At 39.3% G+C, this 17,658-nt stretch overlaps 1 protein-coding gene across 2 annotated transcripts; it reads right to left on the minus strand.

Annotated features, from left to right (window-relative positions):
• Positions 1 to 379: 379 nt before the first annotated feature.
• CIPC (CLOCK interacting pacemaker) lies at positions 380 to 11,769 on the minus strand. 2 transcript variants are annotated; one of them, XM_005148973.4, is made up of 5 exons: positions 11,713 to 11,769; positions 8,729 to 8,900; positions 7,696 to 7,865; positions 3,955 to 4,798; positions 380 to 2,418 (listed from the first exon to the last, which is right to left on the minus strand). In XM_005148973.4, exons 2-5 carry the CDS (start codon positions 8,799 to 8,801, stop codon positions 2,411 to 2,413), a joined length of 1,095 nt encoding a protein of 364 aa, XP_005149030.2. In that variant the 5' UTR covers positions 8,802 to 8,900; positions 11,713 to 11,769; the 3' UTR covers positions 380 to 2,410. The 2 variants fall into 2 exon arrangements, with proteins under 2 accessions (XP_005149030.2, XP_030904656.1); XM_031048796.2 differs by having other exon boundaries at positions 380 to 4,798.
• Positions 11,770 to 17,658: the final 5,889 nt, after the last annotated feature.

The following is a 17,658-nucleotide window of genomic DNA, read 5'->3' on the forward strand; positions in this document are numbered from 1 at the left end:
GCATACATGGCTGACAGGATTAATATGCAGTGTAGGAGTTCACCCGCACAGACGGTGAGCATAATGTACAGTCATCACATAGAGATAACAGTTCCGAGGTGGAAAAATCTTTCCAGGTTGTTCATGACACATCTATGGCAATGGTCACCCATGACAATATATTTTTAGAGTTCTGTACAGCCCACTTTTACTCATGCTCTTCCCAGAGACCCTTTAATTCATAACATACTGTTAAAGCTCATGTGACTCTCTTTGGAGAGAGAAATCATAGTATCACTTTTGGATCGGCACTTTCCCACATGGGCAACATGCTGTTGAGGAGCTGTATGTAAAAAGCAAACTTCCGAACAAAGGACTTTGCAGTTTAACAGTGCTAAAATAACCCACAAACTTTTCAAGTATAGATTTTATTTCATTCATATTTCACAGTCTGTTTCTGTAAAGTTTTAGCAAAAAGGTCATGTTCTATCACAGAGTAGGCTACTGCATTCAGAGCTGGCAACAGACTTCAAAAGTACAGAAAATGTTTACATTCCAACTAGAGCAGTAGAATTTCAAAAATACATAGTAAAAATAATCAAAAATACCAACATTTATTAAAACTTAATAGAAAAACAGCAGTCTGTCTGAACCATCAACCTACCCTGCCTGCTAGGTGCCACCAGCAACCGAAGACACAGCAAGCCATCTGACTTTTTAGACTGGGACTGCTGTCTTCAACTAATTTGTTAATGCAAAGTTTTGCTGCTTCAAAGGTCAAAAAAAATATCCATAGGTTCACTGCTCACAGGTTTCCAATCACAGAAGCTAATGTTTCTGCTCAAATCTACTGGACCACTTCCAGATCCTACCCAGAATAAGGACCTGTTCTGGTCCTGATGTAGTCAACTAATTTTCTCAGCACAGTTCCAAGCTAACCTATTTTATTAAATTGCAGCTAAGAAAGGAAAGCCCTTATTCTTTAAAGGTTTATCAGGGCTTCCAGGAATAAAGGCAGCTAAGAGAATCTAAACAGAATGGTACTTGATGACATTATTTATCACTAGGGGCCTTCAACATCCTTTTTTCATAGATGTTGCATCAAGATTTGCAGTTATCTAGAGATATGGTTCCTAAGGGGCCCCAGATTTACATGTAATAGTTCCAGAGTGGATTTTTCTAGTTCAGCAAATACTATTTAAGTCTGGACTGATGCCCAGTAGGAGATTTCTAACCAGCTGCTGAACTTTAGTCACAGATTTATTGAATATGTATTTATGGAAATTATACCAGCTGAAAGGCCCATCAGCTATAAGCACACCCACATCAGCCCACCCTCAGTGTTGTCAGGGCAAAAAATACATGCGATTCTGTATTGACTATGAGACATTTCTATCAGCTATAGTCTCCTTAAGCCAAAGTGTATCACACTGCAAGGCTAGCATTTCCTTCCTTTTACTCTATCAGAACAGTGGAAATAGGATGGAGGTCACCAGTAGACCCCACTTTTTCTTGTCTCAAACAGCTAAGATTGGACTTTTTTTTACTTGCTTTCATTTCTAGGTAGCCTATCATCTTGTTTTCTAAGACAATCAATTCCTAAAATATACATATTCTGAACTTCAAATTCTCCTCTCTATTTCATGGGTAGAATAAGAATTTTAGGAAAAGTAGGAAAGATATCCTATATATTTTCTCACACCTCACCTCTAGGCACATACAGGTATCCAATCAACAGAACTGCCTGCTACTGCCTCCTCTCCTTCTGTAAGCTCAGAAAAAATCAAGCTTATTTTTGGGGATTCTTTCACAAATGGCCTAAGGTACCATTACATCTATCCTGCCAAATATTATCCGGTGCAGATATCACAACTGATTCCAAAGGAGCTACATCAGACATAACCTACATTATTGCACTGTATTATCCTGCCTTCTGGGTTTGCTGGCTGAGTTTTGCTATTGCTGTGCTGCAAGTTAGGAGACATCTTAGTATGCACAACTACAGCATGTATATTTAAAAAAATACATGACAACACAGTCTGTGAACACTTTTCTTTCAATCAGTTCCCACCTACTGTACTAGTCTTGAGCAGGTGGGCAGGACACCTGGCAAGGCATAGCTACTAGTTTACTACAGCTCCACTAGAGTGTATGCACAGTATTTCTCTCTAGGCCTATGGACAGTACAAATATGACTCAGATTTCTCCTCTTTGTGAGGCATGTATAGCATTTCTTTCCATCAATGTAAAAAGGGGAAAACCCCTTACAAGGGAGAATTCCCTTACAATTTCTCTAATGCACATATTTGAAGAAGACTACAAAAGCACTCTCCACAATCTTCTGTAATATTGATTCCGCGAGGCATCAGAAAATGCAAAGGTCTTGTCACAAATCATCAAGACATCCACTTTACTTCAAGTTTCTTTTTTTTTAAGAACCTGAAAGAGATAACAGGAATGACCAAAGCATCAAAATACCCAGTCATTTAGACAGCATGACTTCTTGAAAATGTCACACAGAAAGGAACACACCATAAACAATCCAGAGACCTTAATGTTCTTAGACAAAGTCATTCTTAGTTCTCTATACAGACTGCCTCTGAAAAAAGCCCTTCAGACTGGAGGGAGTGACATAGTTAATGTCTAGATAAACTGAAATTAAATGTCTGTAGAACAGCTTCTGTAACATGACTACTGTGGATTTCTACTAGTCAGGCCTAATACCTTATGCAGACAGCAGTATTAGCTGTATCTCAAGGTAAGCAGGCTAGGAATGATACAAACCTACTCAGAAGAAAAAACATTTTGGGATTTTGTTCTTGGTTTGGGATTGCTGAGGTTTTTTTACGTTCAAATTAAAGGTAGATAAAAATTTTGGGGAGATTAGACAGGCTGACATCCCCGTCCCCCGGTACATTCATCTAATTTCTCTGAATAAAAAAAGAGAAGGAAAGGGGATGGGAGAAGGATTTGTTTTACCACAGGCCATTTATGCTCCTTTTCCTTTCAACTCTTTTTTTTTTTAATAGTTAGTCATCTGATTTCACAGGAAAGAAAAAAAAAAATAACAGCTTATGCTTGTAAACTAAAGATACACATATCAAATAATATGTAACTAGTCTTGCTGAATTAATCCTGGTGAATGGATATCTTCCTTGTGCTATTATAACATGAAGTTACTGCAGTCTTTAATAACAATGTTTAATCTGTTAGCCGCTAGGAAAATCCAAACCACTTGCCTTGTACATTTGTGAGCCATTAATAAACATGACTTTGTAACAAAACAAACACTTCCACAGTGCAAGCCTTGTGATTTTCACTCAACTCAAATTGTACAGACCAGAATCAAAAGTATACTCATCAAAACACATCATTTCACTTGGGTCCTAAGACACTCATGACACTGACCAAAGACTGCAATGAATACAGAATGCTAATTCAAATGCAATAAACCCTCAAAGCAAGACTCTGCTACAACAAAGGACAGCAACAGCCTACAGATACCACCCCACCAGCCTAAGTTTCCTCTCTTCTCCCCAACTCCTTTCATCTAATTGCAGCTGATGATGGTACAATACTGGGGCCTGTTGCGCTTTTCCATGCTCAGAACTGACTATCTGAAGATGGGACCAGGAAGATGTTTGCTTGCAGAATACTGCAAATGACTGTCTTTACTACAAGAACGGGAACATGCCAGCAGAGCACATCCAAGTTGATAAAGAGTCTCAGGACGTACATGAAGTTAGCATGTAGTTCAAGGTCACACTGCAGTAGTAAGCACCCACTCTGTCAAGACCCCACCAGGCTATTCCTGTCCCACAGCTGGCTCTGAAGACATCATTCACGGCACATCACTTTGCAAGTCCTGGACTCAGGAAATGCTCAAGTAAAAGCTTGAGACAGGAAATAGGAGGCACAAAAATAACTTGACCAATAGGTACTATATACCGGGATAAGGGGGATCTACAAGATTACCATCAGCTTTATCGGATCCAGTCAGAGACGCTTCTAGCTCTGCCCATGACTGTGGAGCATTGTTCTTTATTGCCTCTATGAAAAGCTGTGTTTGATGCTTCAGTCGGTCCAGCTCAGCCTGAGTCACCTGGTTCTGATGAATGAGCTCCTTGGTTTTTAAAGTGATCTCCAGCAATCCTGACCTGCGTAGCACAACAAGTGTGTTCTGAAAGCGTCTGCATTTGCTCTGCTGTTGCAAGAGCAGCTCAGGGGTAGTGCAAATCTCTTCTGGTATCAATGGAGGGCTCCAGACTGCAGACTGCACTGTAGTCTGTGCTGCACTCTCACTCTCATGAGAGGTGCACTTTGTTGCCTGCAGAGTCCCAAAAGGCAAAAGGGGAGTCAAACCCGGCAGTTTCTGAGTGTCACTAGAAACACGATGAAAAACAGGAAGAGCTGACAGTTTTCCACTAGTCACTAGAGTTGAAGAACTCTGCTGGTTAGACTCCTGAGGGGTCTTAAAACTAACTGGTAGGTGGGTAAAAGGACTAGTAGGCAAGCCTGTGCTCCTTGATATGGGAGAACTCTCCATCTTGGGTGTTTCTGTGCAGAGTCGTTTAGGGCAACTGGTTTCCTGGCATTCTTCTAGATCAAAGGAGCGATCTCTCTTGCAGGGCTGTGGTGCTATTTTGGGAAAAGAATTCAGGATGGGCAGGTAATTAGTGGAGTCATTTCTCTTCTTCCCAACAGGCTGAGGGTTTACGGGAGGTGGGACTGATGGACGAAGAAAGACTAGCTGTGGCTGAGCTGGAATCACTTCAAAGGATGGCTGTACAGTCCAAGATTGGAGCTGTGATGAACTCCCCTGAGAAGCATAAACAGGGAAAAAACAGACTTACAACAAAATTGTAGAAAAGGATCAAAAAACCTTAAGTGAAACAGGTGGACTTTGCCATTTCTCCATATTTGATATACACTGTCCAATTAATACATTCTGAACAGTTTTCCATCAAACTCATCCTTCTCTTTCTCCGACAACAGATCATAGCACTAGAATCAAAGCTGTCATCCACAATCCTTTTACTGTGGAACAGCAGATATATTTAAAAAAAAAATCAATCTGAATTCCTAAATTAAGACTACAGTACATGCATATATTGTACAATGCTTATGTGAAAGTTCAACCTAGACTTGGGCTCAAACAACAAGTGTACAGAAAAGCTGAAAAAGAATTAAGCATTGTGGTTATATTTTTAAAGAGTCAAAGACAGGCCGTACAGACATTTTAGGAACAATTCAGACTCCCTCTTTGTTGAAAGGCAGCACTCTAATCTTGTTAATTCTATTCGTATAGCGAGCTTTTGAAATCATTATTCAATAAAGATTACAGCTGTTCAGTAAGTTTTGCAATCTTAAGAACAAACCAGTTTCAATACATTTAAAACCATGAAGAAAAAAACAAAACCCTGAATATCAACCAATGTAAGGAAAAAAGCCTTTTGTAACCCTCAAGCAGTTTAACTCCATAGCACTGGTGATATAGTGCACACTAGTGAACCTTAAAAGCATTCTATTTTAAGAAAAATACCCAAGTTTTCACTGTCTCCCACAAGCCATACTCTGCAATATAGGAGAATACATAAATTTCTACAAGACACCATCTCTTCCTCTTTCAATACATTACCATGGATCTTCATGAGATCTCCTGAACAACCAGCATACCTGCTTTTCTCCAAACATACACAATGGTCTAATAAGAGATACCATTTCTTTCTGAAGGAAAACTCCACTTCTTCATACATTTAAGTCATTGTCACCCCAATTAATATACCACCACCTGCTTTTCCAGTTCCTTATGACTTGAAATGCTAGAGGCAGGCCTGCTGAATGCAGTTTTTAGTGCAAATACATTTTACTGGGTTTCAAGCTATACTGAGCCACCTGAAAAGCCCATTTTAACAAGATAACCAGCATGACCATCTGAGGTAACTGGGCATAAAGGAAAGAGGCAGAAAGACACTCCATTGTTATTATTTTGACCTGGACTTACTGCTTTTGTTTATTGTAGCAAACATTTTTCAGTTCAACATTATTGTCCTTAACCATATGTAACTAGACTCAAGATGTTATGATGCACTACCAAAAGAAGAGTCTAGTAATTTTACCCACTTCCAACTCTTACTCCCAAATTTCCTCATTGATACACTACCAGGGTTTTGGGTTTTTTTAAATGTATTTTTAATATACATATAAAACCTATTTTGTATCAGCTACTTGTCCTAAATGTTTGCAACACAACCTGGAGTTTAACATTAGACTACCACTGCAATCAGTGTTTTTGAGCTCTGGGCCAAAGGCTATCAATCAGCCTTTGGTGAAGCTTGTCTACTCCCTGTTATATGAAAACTTCAGTATTTGTTTACACAGTATTTTCTCCACACATATAGGAACATGACTATAAAATTGTTTCTTGCAAAAATAAAGCATAATGCTCATAGATCAGAACTACAAAATGGTTAAGGCTGGAAAGGACCTTAAAGATCACCTAGTTCCAACCTCTCTGCCATGGCAGTGACATCTCACAGTACACAGTGTCATCCAAGGCTTTGTGCAACCTGGCCTTGAACACTGCCAGGGGTGGAGCATTTACCACTTCTTTGGGCAACCTGTTCCAGTGCTTCATCACCCTCACAGTAAAGAACTTCTTCCTCAGATCTAACCTCCATCTTCCCTGTTTAAGTTTGAATCCATTACACCTTGTCCTATTGCTACAGTCCCTGATGAAGAGTCCTCCTCTGGCATCCTTGTAGGTGCCCTTCAGATATTGGAAGGCTGCTATGAGGTCTCCATGCAGCCTTCTCTTCTCCAGGCTGAACAGCTCCAACTTTCTCAGCCTGTCTTATCTCCCCCACAAATGCATAATCTGCCAAATACTAACAGAAAATTGTATTTGTGTTAGCATTGTCACACTATATTTGAATTTTATAGGTTTTGCTTGTTGTCATTACAGATTCAGTAGAAAAGGAATCAGGATATATATTAGTTTTTCCTCTTCTCACAGTATTCTGACACGTGTTCTAATAAAAAAAAACCTGAAGAACTTCTCTGCTCAGAAAACGTGTACAAAGCAAGAGGTCTAACAACATTGCAATACTTTGAACATGGAGCTCTCCTATCTTCTGTTACAATGTAAACATTATCAGTCTCATGGATGTGCTGGAGGGCAACAGGTAACAAGATACTGGAAGACATAAATAGGGAACATAATTGTTGCAGTGTGAGCTATCACAGGCAGCTAAGAGAAATAACCCCTAAAGTAAAAATACCACACCTCCAGATACAAATTTAATGTTTTCATTTGTAAACATTCTGGATTAGCATTTCCCACTGTACAGAAAGCACATTTAGGATGTAAGAACTAAGAAGCAAAACCTATCATCCTATTTTATTATCTTTACTGAATGAAAATGAAAATATCAGCTTTCAAAATGAAAAACACTTTTTTTATTTTTTGGTGCTATTAACATAACATTCTTAAAGATCTATTTTTTGTGGGATCCCTTTAAGACAAAAAGGTTTAATAAATGTAGTAGAGCTTCTCCATTTCACTTTTTCCATCTTAGTGATTTTAACTGTCACAATGGAACTTTTCAAGTTACCAGTTACTGTCTGGACTCCAAAAACTTCGTAAAATCTTTGAGAAAGGAAAAATACTACAGTAAAGAACATGCAATATTTTTCAGAAGATTATTTCTTCCCTACCTGCTTAACTAACACATTTTTCATTACAACCATAGGGGAAAGTGCAGGAAAGGAGTTGCCTGTGGCCATTGGGCATTGCCAAGGCCCATCCTCTGTATTCCAACATGATGCATTCAGCACGTCCTCTGAGTCAGTCTGCTCCATAGCACTCAGGCACTCTGAACTTCCATCTGCCAGATGTAGAATTCAGCTGTTAGTTTGTTTCATGTGCACCATGCTTGTTACCAACTTTCAGTTCCACTATTCTGCTTTCTTTCAACCAAGACACAAACAACAACAAAGTTCAGTTCTGGAACACCAATAAAATTAGACCTGCTGTGACAGCTGTCAAAAAGCCTTTAACAAAAGGCTTCCTATATCAGGGCAGTCCTCATGCACATACTGTCTCAAAAAAAAATCATTTTTTGTTCTTTCATATTTAATCCCAAAGGACTGCACACTACCATAAAGACTGCTCTAAAACATGGTGCAGCAAAAAACTATGGTCTCCAGCACTGCACAGCCAGTCTGTGCTGCAGGCATTTTGTGTCTTGAAATCTTCTATCTCTCATAAAAGCTCTTTTTCTTTGGGTTTGTTTTTTCTTTTAAAAGCCATCTCATCACAGTTTTATTGAGTATTAAAACAGCACATTGTGTCTACATTTTACTGATGCTATAAAAATTACTCTCTGGTCAAATCATAAGAGATTAGGTAGCATAATCCAACAGTTCATTCATCACTGCAAAAAAAAAGTAATTTTGCCATCCCCACTTCTAGACTCCTGAGAGTCTTCCATTCGTTTCTTTACTAGGCACATTTTAAATTCCCATGCCATTGAAATTCACAGAAAGAACTTCATAACTACACAAAGCTCTACTCCAGAAGAGTTTGATGGTATGATGAATGCAGATGCAACCTGTTTTATACAGAAAGGCCCTCTCAGTTAATGAGGCATAAACAACAAGGGGCTAAGAGAGAGATTTGTCAAATGGACTCATAAAAGCAAAGTCTGAGCAAGATAACAAACAAAATTAATGCAGTGAGTTTCTAAACCTGAATATCCAGAGTCCTTGTCAGATTCAGCGGCCGCCATGCTTAAGTGCTGGTTCAAGCTCTTCATGTCCATCACTTTGCCCAGTACTTCCTTGCGGGTCTCAATAGGTGACTACTTTGTCTCCATGCTTCCATAGTGCCGCAGGCAGTTTTCAACACCTTTTCCATTGAACTACAAAATAGTTAAGAACAAAAACGGCCTTTCTCTGAATCCAAGGAAAGTTCCATCAGCATAAGACAACAAAGGCAGCCATAGTTGTCCTTATAGAAATTTGGTTATCAAAGGTTTCCTGTATCTGTTAAACAATCTGTAGAATTCTATTAAACTCCCAGCTTTGCATTTGCTGCTTCTCACACATTTAGATTAGCAATGCTTGCCAATGAAAAAACAGTTTATTCCCTGTGAAACTCTCTAAACTATGAATGTTTAATAATGCATTACAGAGTAAAAAAGATAGGCAACAATTCTGTGTATCAACTAACACTTTACATTGTAGAATCTTCCGGACTGAAGTTTTTCATCTCCCTTAAGCTGCTTTTTTAAGTTTTAGGAAAGTTTCCATGACCCAATCTTTCACGGATTTCTGCACCAACTACAAGAGAACATGGTATAACTGTTAAGCCCTTTAGGGTAGGTTAAAAATTGCCAAAAAAACACTAAGGCATAGGAAGGAAGAAATTAAATAAAGCAGAAATATACTATATATTTTAAAAATCTTTATTTTTTTCCTATTGCTGTGAATGTCATCAATGAATCAAAGGTATTTTAGAAGTACTGAAGACACGGATGCACCTCTCACATTCAGCTCCTTTCTTCAGTGGTTGAGCAAGTCAGAGTACAGTACAGGTCAGTCAATCTTACTGAAGTACCTGAAGCAGAATCGTGTAATACTTACACTTACTGGGTAAAGTACATGATAGATTCATCTGGAGAGCACAGTGAGCAAGTAATTTTTAACTCCATTATGAATTCTATCAGACAAGGTAATAATTCCTTAATGTACACACAAAACTTGGGAAATAGGAAGGCAACTTCTTGATCTGATAAAGATGTAATGCCAAAGTTCAACAACATGGGTAATCAAGATAAAGTAGCAGCCAGAAAGCACATGGTTGTTATCTGTAATTAAATCAATGCCCCTCTAAATCAAGTGGTATAGTTACTTATCTCTTTTTACGCTGCCAGGGAGCTAACTGGAGACTTTCAGGACAGAAATATCTCAAATTATCCAAAGAATGAACTGTAGATATAAAATTACTGTACTAGCCATGCTTCTCCACCCCTAAAAAAACCAAAACAAACTAAAGGCCAAAGGCTATTTATAAACAACTTCCCACCCCCTCACCCCCCCCCCAAGAATTTAGTTACTCAGGCAATTTTCACCTCCAAAAATTTAGCTATCTCAAGGACTACATCCTAGAACAAGTCAGCTGTGCTGGGTAAAGCCCATACAACAAACAGATGAATTTGCAAAGCTGTGGCTTTGTTAATACAGTCTGTTTCACCCTCAAGAGTAAAGTAAGTCATCACAAAAAAGAAAGCAAGAGATCAGAGAACATGCTGGGGCTAAAGAAATCCATACTGCTAAAAGCACAACACATACGATAGCTGCTATGCATTCATACGGGGAAATGCCCTCTTCTTCCCCCACTCAGAATGAGAACACTGGAAAGCTGAAACTAAAGCTATGAAAATGTATAGTTACATTGTGGCCTCCCATACTACAGGCTTGCCACAACGTTCGGATGCTTCCTGATGGCAGGCAGAGTCTAAGAAGACAGAGCAAATGTTTTGCCTCTATTAAAGAAGGTAGCTGACCAACACACAAATGACAGAATGAAGCGCAGAAATAATTTTTAATATTTGTTGAAATTATTTTCCTATAAAACAACCCTTTGCAATTCTGTCTCATGTTAGAGCTGGACATTTATATTGCAACTATGGTAACCCAGGAGTCTGCATCAGTCAGACCAGCAGTCCATTAACGGTTGTATCCAGTGCAAGCAACTACAAATGACATTACAGCAGGCATTCTGGAATAACCTATCCTGAAAGGTAAATTTCTTCCTAAAGTCCTGACAACTGGTTGTTATTCTGCTCCAAGAACTCAAGCCTTGGCACCTCCAGTAATGAATTCTATACATTGGATGTAGTGCTGAGCTTGCAGGGCAACTGTCTATGTTACTACAAGAAAGAGAAGATAATGGTCGGTGGAAGGGAATTTCCTCAGTAGCTACTTGCATCATTTTTACTTTCCATCTTTAGTCACACCTGCTAACAGGTATGGAGCAAAGGTAACTACATAAGAGCTAACTAAATGCTATCCCTGGAAGATGAAACTTAAGGTAAGGCTTAAGTCCCGATCCATGCTTTTGTTACTTAGACCTTTCCAAAATGTTATTTTTTAATAACGTGGTATACATTGATGCCAATCTCTAAAAACCTCATAACTAAAACCAGAAGGAGGGCTAGAAATAAATAGGATAAGAACACACCATCTGCTAGGGAATATCTGGGAAGCGGTTGGCACATCGTCTTCTATTCCGTTATGGAAACTAAACCAAAACAGCAACAAAACCACAACCGAAAACAGACAAACCAGAAGGGCCACTCTCTCCAGACGCGGCCGTGAGATCACTCCTGCCTAGCTGCCCGCCCGGCAGGCAAGACCGGCAGGCAGGCGCACCAGCAGGAGGCACCGGGCACCATCCCCGACACCTAGGGCCCTACTTCCCACCGCAGCTGCGGGAGCTGACCCTACCCGACCGCCCTCCCTGCGCTTCGCCCGTACGCAAGGCCCGGCCGGCGGGACGCCCTCGCATTGGACCTGGCATGAAGAGAGGCCTCCGCGCAGGCGGGCGGGGACACCAGCTTTGGGGCAGAGCCCCCATCCCACTACACAGCGAGACGAAGCGGGCGGCGGGCCCCACAGGGACCACGAATCCCTCATGGCCACCTCCCCCCCCGCCAAACCAGCCCTCACCTGCGGGCGGACGACCACACCGCTAGCCCTGCCTCCCGCGCATGCGCAGCAGCCTACCATGCCGCGCAAACCTACCCAGCGCCCAAGCACTACCCCGGAAGGGGAAAATTGACTGCCACGGTCCCTTCTGCGCGCATGCGCACAGGGCTCGGCGTGTGCTGAGGTAGTCGGGCGCCATGGTTGGTGCTAGAGTTTGGGTTAGTGTTGATCTGTTTAGATACTGTGGAAGAGGGTACAGTTTATTGCTATAGAGAAGTTTAGGCTTTTGTAGAGCTCTCTCACTCCAAGAATGAGAGATGACAGCAAAAACATAAGATGCTGATAGCTTCTTACAAAATGAGGAAAGCAGCACCAAGGAGGTCGGGAAGCATTAGACTTGTCTCAAAGAGAGAAAACACGTCAGAAGGAGGAACTGTTACGAGTAAAGGATAGCCTTCTACGTGGCTGGTAAATACGAGATAGTGAAAGAAATACATGGATTTGCTTTCCATGAACTGCATATAAACCAAGGGCAAATAAGTAAGATGAAGTGAATCTTCTGTTTCAATGAATACAACTTGAATAGCTATTTTTGTTCCAAGAACTGCACCCAGAAGTCTCAGAATATTTTGCATTCAGACATGAAAGCCATTTCATTAGGGAAAACTGAAAGGCTGTGTGAAAGGGCTGAGCAAAGACAGTGAATTTCGTGAACAAAAATGAATGAAAGAAATCCATTGTTACCGTGTCTTGTTAAAGAATGTGAAACACAGTAGAAAGATCAACGTGATCTCATAAATCCCTGTGTGAAAAGAGAAGGGCCTTGAATCTCAGTATAGTCTTACAAAAAAAAAAAAAAGCTATCAAATGCAAAAGAAAAATGTCCAGGATTAGCTGAAATGACGCTGTCTTTTTGAAATTGTGACACAGAATGGATTCCAGTCCAAATCATCTGAAGTGCTGTGGGAGAACACTAGTGACACATACTCCTAGGATGCAGTTTTGAGTATTCAAATACCAAAGTTGGCTCTGAGTTAGTCTAAACAGTATTGTGAGATGTGTGATCTCTGGACTGTGGATTTGGATCCCTTACTGTTCAGGAGGTTTCAGTACTGAGGAAAAGCATGCTAAGAATTCCATTGCATCATGATACTTGCTCAGGCCCAGGTCCCAGTTGTCTTATCCTCAGAAACAGCCCTTACTTATCTCCAAAGAGACCAGACTTTTCAGGATGTGAAGCATGGGTGCTCACTGAAAACAGCTCATCAGAGAGTGAACAGTCTGTATTTGGGACAGATAACCTGCTGTTCAGTTGAGGTGATTGAGAACAGATTTGGAATTTGTGATATGAGGCCTTCATCCAAAGGTCAGCTGGTAGGAGAACTGAAATGCTGTACTATTTGATGGAGAAGTTTTTTTGGATAGTCAAGGTAAACCTCTGTTTTAAATACACTAAATCTTAATCACCTGAATTCTCGTTGAATTCAGTTGAATTCAATTTTAGGTTTTATTGAGCATTATCACCTGAATTCTCCTGCTCAAAAATATACTTTTAAAAATTATTTTAATAATATTTCTGCTGTTGCCCTTTCTCTCCCTTTTCCTTCCATTTGATTCTTCATTAATACAAGGTCTGGTTTACTGTGTGTTTTCAGTGACAATAGGATGTTTTCCTTTTTTTTTCATGTGTTGCACTGTGGATTCTTTGTTTATCCTAACGGTGATTACTTCAGCAAGTTTTAGCTTTTTGTTCACTTCCCTCTTTCTTCTGGTCATACAGCAGGAGAAGAGAGAATGAAAAGAATATGGGTAAAGTATGACTGCATGTTTACTCATTTTAGGTGAGTAAACATGCAGTCATGTTTACTCACATAAACTGAGTAAACATGCAGTTTGCTCACCTAAACACTTCAGTGAAAATGTTTCAACACTTTCACTAAATAAAAAAAAGTGTTGAATCTCTTCCACCAGGAGAAGATGCAGAAATAATCTTTCATGCCGTAAGAGGGACAACAGCAAATACTCACCCAATGAGGCACTTAAATAATAGATCTTGTGTGGTTGCTGAACAATTAATAAAGGTGTTGATGCATGAGCTTCATATATGCCTATGGTACAGAGAATCTTTTGTCCTAACAGCAGTAGAAAGAAATGTTTGGCAAACTTAGGAAGTAAAGCATAGCCAGGTTAGAAGAAGAGCATGGTTTCATTATGCATTATCTGAACTGGAGAGGTTAGGTGTTTGTCTGAAAACACTGTACTCAATCTTTTTCTTGATATCCTCACCAATTTATTTTGCTGTTACCTGCAAAATACAGTTTAGTAGATACTGCATTGCATTAAGTTAGTCTGCAAATAAATAGCTTTATTCATCTCACTTTATTGAACAAAGTCTAACTTTTATGGTATGTTGATATGGATATCTTTGTTCCTTCTATTATCCATCTGTGTAATTTTAATGCATTAATAGAAAAATATTGTTCAAGCGTTGCATCTAAGTTTTCTTTGGTTTCAACCAGAGAATTAATGCTTGTGGATAAAGTATTTGCTTCACCTTTCAGCAGAGGGACACTAAATTTCAAATGTGTTTCCTTCTATATTGGTGTTAGCTGTGTTGCTGGACATTAAAACTATATTACATCTCAAAATCTGTTTGAAAGGACATTCCACATGTGAGTTTAGTTGATAATTAATATTTAATAAATATCAAAGCATCAAGGAGATACTGTGTGATCACTTGCTCTGACCTATAGTCTATCACAGGTCATAGAATTTCACCCAGCAGTTAACAAGATTTTTTTCTAGTGAAGGTGTTTTAGCAATGGCTTGTTTTTCTTCTATATTTCAACTTTATCTAGCTGTTTCATTTTCAAAGTACATATCTTTCAGATTCTTCTATCAATCTGTAGCTTTATCTTTACCATAAATGTCTCCAAATTAAGGGAAGGCAGAATGATGATAATTTAACATTAACAAATGATTTGTAGAGATGGCATATCAAGAATAAAGTACCTTTGATGCTCTTTACGCTCTTCTGTACCATATTATGTTGGAGGAGAAGAAAGGTAGATTTAATACCTATTAGACACTCATAGACTCTTGAGCCAGCTGAGGATTTGGGGAAGCTATGCAGAAGAGCAGCCCCAGAAACTGCCTTTAATCTGTACAGCATCAGACCATTTCAGCAGGTCAGAGTACTCTGAAGGGCATCATGTGCTTTCATACTATCTCACTTCCCCAGCACAGTTATCATCTTCTCTCTCTGTCTTCAATAAAGCCTGCAGCATGTGGAAAGCTAACAGAGTGTATAAGGATGGTTCTACTTAATTGGTGTAGTGCCATCAGGGAAATCACCTCATGATATTGTTATTTTCTGATGGAGAAATCTATAGGATTTATAATGTCACAAAGGAGCTACCGTTTACTCCAAAGTAGAATAAATGTCATGTTTTCGTGGAGATCAAAAATCATTTGGGTTTGTATTTCAGATGTTGATGGTTGCTTTGGGAGCTTTTCTTGTTGTCGGTGTCGTCAGTGTCAAGTCTGATAAGGCTATCTCTGCCAACTGTTTTATATGTATTGTAATTTGTCCAGTGTCTTTAATTTCTTTCTGTTGCATCTTAATTTTGTGAACCTGAGAACAAGTATCTTCACATTCTCCATGGCTTCTGCATTCCTGCATTATTTCTAATAACCACTGGGTGTCGTGTGTCTCTTTGAATTACTATATAGGGAAGGTCAAACTGGGTCCAATCAAGGGCTGCCTCTGGCCTTTTTTTAAAACTGCTATCTACTTTACATAAAATTACGATAGGTAGTCCCAAATCTTACATGAAAACAATTTGTTTATATACCAAGGGCAACAAATATGAGATAGGGGTACTACAAACATGAGCCTAATTCTCTACACTATTTATTCCCAATACCGTTCACCCAGTTGACTGAAGGACACATTGAAAAAAACCTAAGATGTCAGTAATTAAAGATGGCTTTGTAACATAAATTAATAATATAACAGAATTAAGGCTGCACTGGTGATTTCAAATCTGTATTTTCCTAAGTGATGGGGACTATATTAGAGAATATTATTTTGAGATGGATTTGGGCCTATTATTTCCTGTCATTTTTACAAGCAAATAGACAAGAATTTATTACTTTATGTGCAAGGATAACAAAATAACCTCATGCAGAAGAGAATTTGAACCTTCAATACAGACCTCTTCTAGGGAGGATTACAGACTTGCCATTAGTTGCACATAGAAGGATTAAATTTTCTATGGACTAGTAATTTGAGAGATCATATGATATGGTAACATTGATACAGCCATATGTTGTGCTCATAGTACAGATAGATGAGCCAAGGATATAGACTGGACGTAGGCTTTCCGAGAAGCTCAGATGCCACTATGACTCAGTTGCTTTCCCTGTAGACTTGTTGGCTGCATTCATCTGTTGCATGTGGCTTCTCTTAGTAGTGGTTGAGGCTTTGCTTAATGATATGATGGTGAAACGTTCAGTATTACTAGAGCCATTTGAAGACAAATATAGAATAGGCTCTTGGTTCACAGGGCAAAGTATGTTCCCATATTCTAGGGGACAGCAGCAGGATCTGTCTTTAACTTAGAAATCTAGGCTGCACAGACTATCACAGCAAAACTGAACTGAACATTTGTGTCCAAGGCTACAGGAATTGTCAAGTCTTCTAAGGAAAGATCAAGAAAAAGCTGCTGAGTGCACTTTTCTAGTGGCCTGTGTATAGAGTAGCCAAATCTGAATAGATTTTTATAAGACTAGAAGAAGGCACTGCCTTGATGTAGTACTCCACAGAGCCTTGGGCGACATGGTCTAGTATGAGGCGTCCCTGCCCATGACAGTGGTTTGGAACTACGTAGTCTTAAGGCCTTTCCAACCCTAACTATTCGATTCTGTGATATTCAGACCAATTTTCTAAACTTATCAAGTGTAACAGCTCTTCTGAAGAGATCTTCCCAAGAGGATGGTGGTATCAATTAGAATATGCTTTTGTTCTGGAATCATTTGTGGACCTTGCTGAGGTCCATAATGCGTATGTTAGCAAGCCTCTTCTCAGGGAAATACTAGAAACGATTTCCAGTGAGACAGCAGAATGGACAGAATATACCAATTAAATTCCCAATCCAATTGCAAGGCTGATTTCTGTTGTGCTGAATTCGGAGGAATCTACTGGGTGCTCAGCACTCTTGAAAATGGGGCCACTTGTTTGCATGTCTTCAGGAAAATAGAGCTTCTTGGAAATTCTCTGACAGTAGTTGTCTTCCAGATTGTATTAGTTTAATAAATGTAAAACCTTGATGGAATATGTGTCAACCTGTTTTGATGCTTACAGTAGTAAATGCAATGTTAATCAGTACAATACAAAACTAAAAGAAATAAAATGGCAATCAAATACAGTGACGTTCCACTTTGCTTTATCTAATTGAAATATAATTACTGGTTTTGGTACAAACTTTTGAAATCTTGGAATTTCCTGGAAGGTAAAAATAATGTCCTTCTTTTATTAAAATTAATATAGCCCTCTGAATTTCCAACCTTCCAGAACTGTTTTAATACTTCTATCAAGTGTGATTGTTATGGTGGTCAGGTAAAATGGAGGATTGCACAGTGATGCCTGATAAAGGTAGATTTCTGATCCTAAGGTAATTTATATAATTTGATTTGTGATACCCTGCTGTAATATTGTGCTCCTTTGTATCATTGCTGCATAGAAAGAAATAGCATTGATACTAAATGTTTGTATGTTCCTGCAGACCAGAGAAAGAAACCTGTAATGGAATATCAGAAATGACAAGCATACCCAGGCTGTCACGCTCCTGACAAGCTCTGCTATGCGAACAAACACACTGCTTCAGTAGAGCAAAGGCAAAGTACACCAAGCACAACAAACTATTTAGCAGATGTTTATGGCATTTGTGGCTCCAGGACTAGACC

The sequence above is a fragment of the Melopsittacus undulatus genome, chromosome 4, assembly GCF_012275295.1.
Source record: "Melopsittacus undulatus isolate bMelUnd1 chromosome 4, bMelUnd1.mat.Z, whole genome shotgun sequence".
NCBI lineage: Eukaryota > Metazoa > Chordata > Aves > Psittaciformes > Psittaculidae > Melopsittacus > Melopsittacus undulatus.

Excerpts from the sequence above, each read along its gene's own strand:
- CIPC (XM_031048796.2), bottom strand. The coding sequence starts at position 8,801 with ATGGACATGAAGAGCTTGAACCAGCACTTAAGCATGGCGGCCGCTGAA. Across the intron at positions 7,866-8,728 it reads CAAGGACTCTGGATATTCAG|ATGGAAGTTCAGAGTGCCTG; the intron begins GTTTAGAAACTC and ends TACATCTGGCAG. Across the intron at positions 4,799-7,695 it reads AAAATGTGTTAGTTAAGCAG|GGGAGTTCATCACAGCTCCA; the intron begins GTAGGGAAGAAA and ends TATGCTTCTCAG.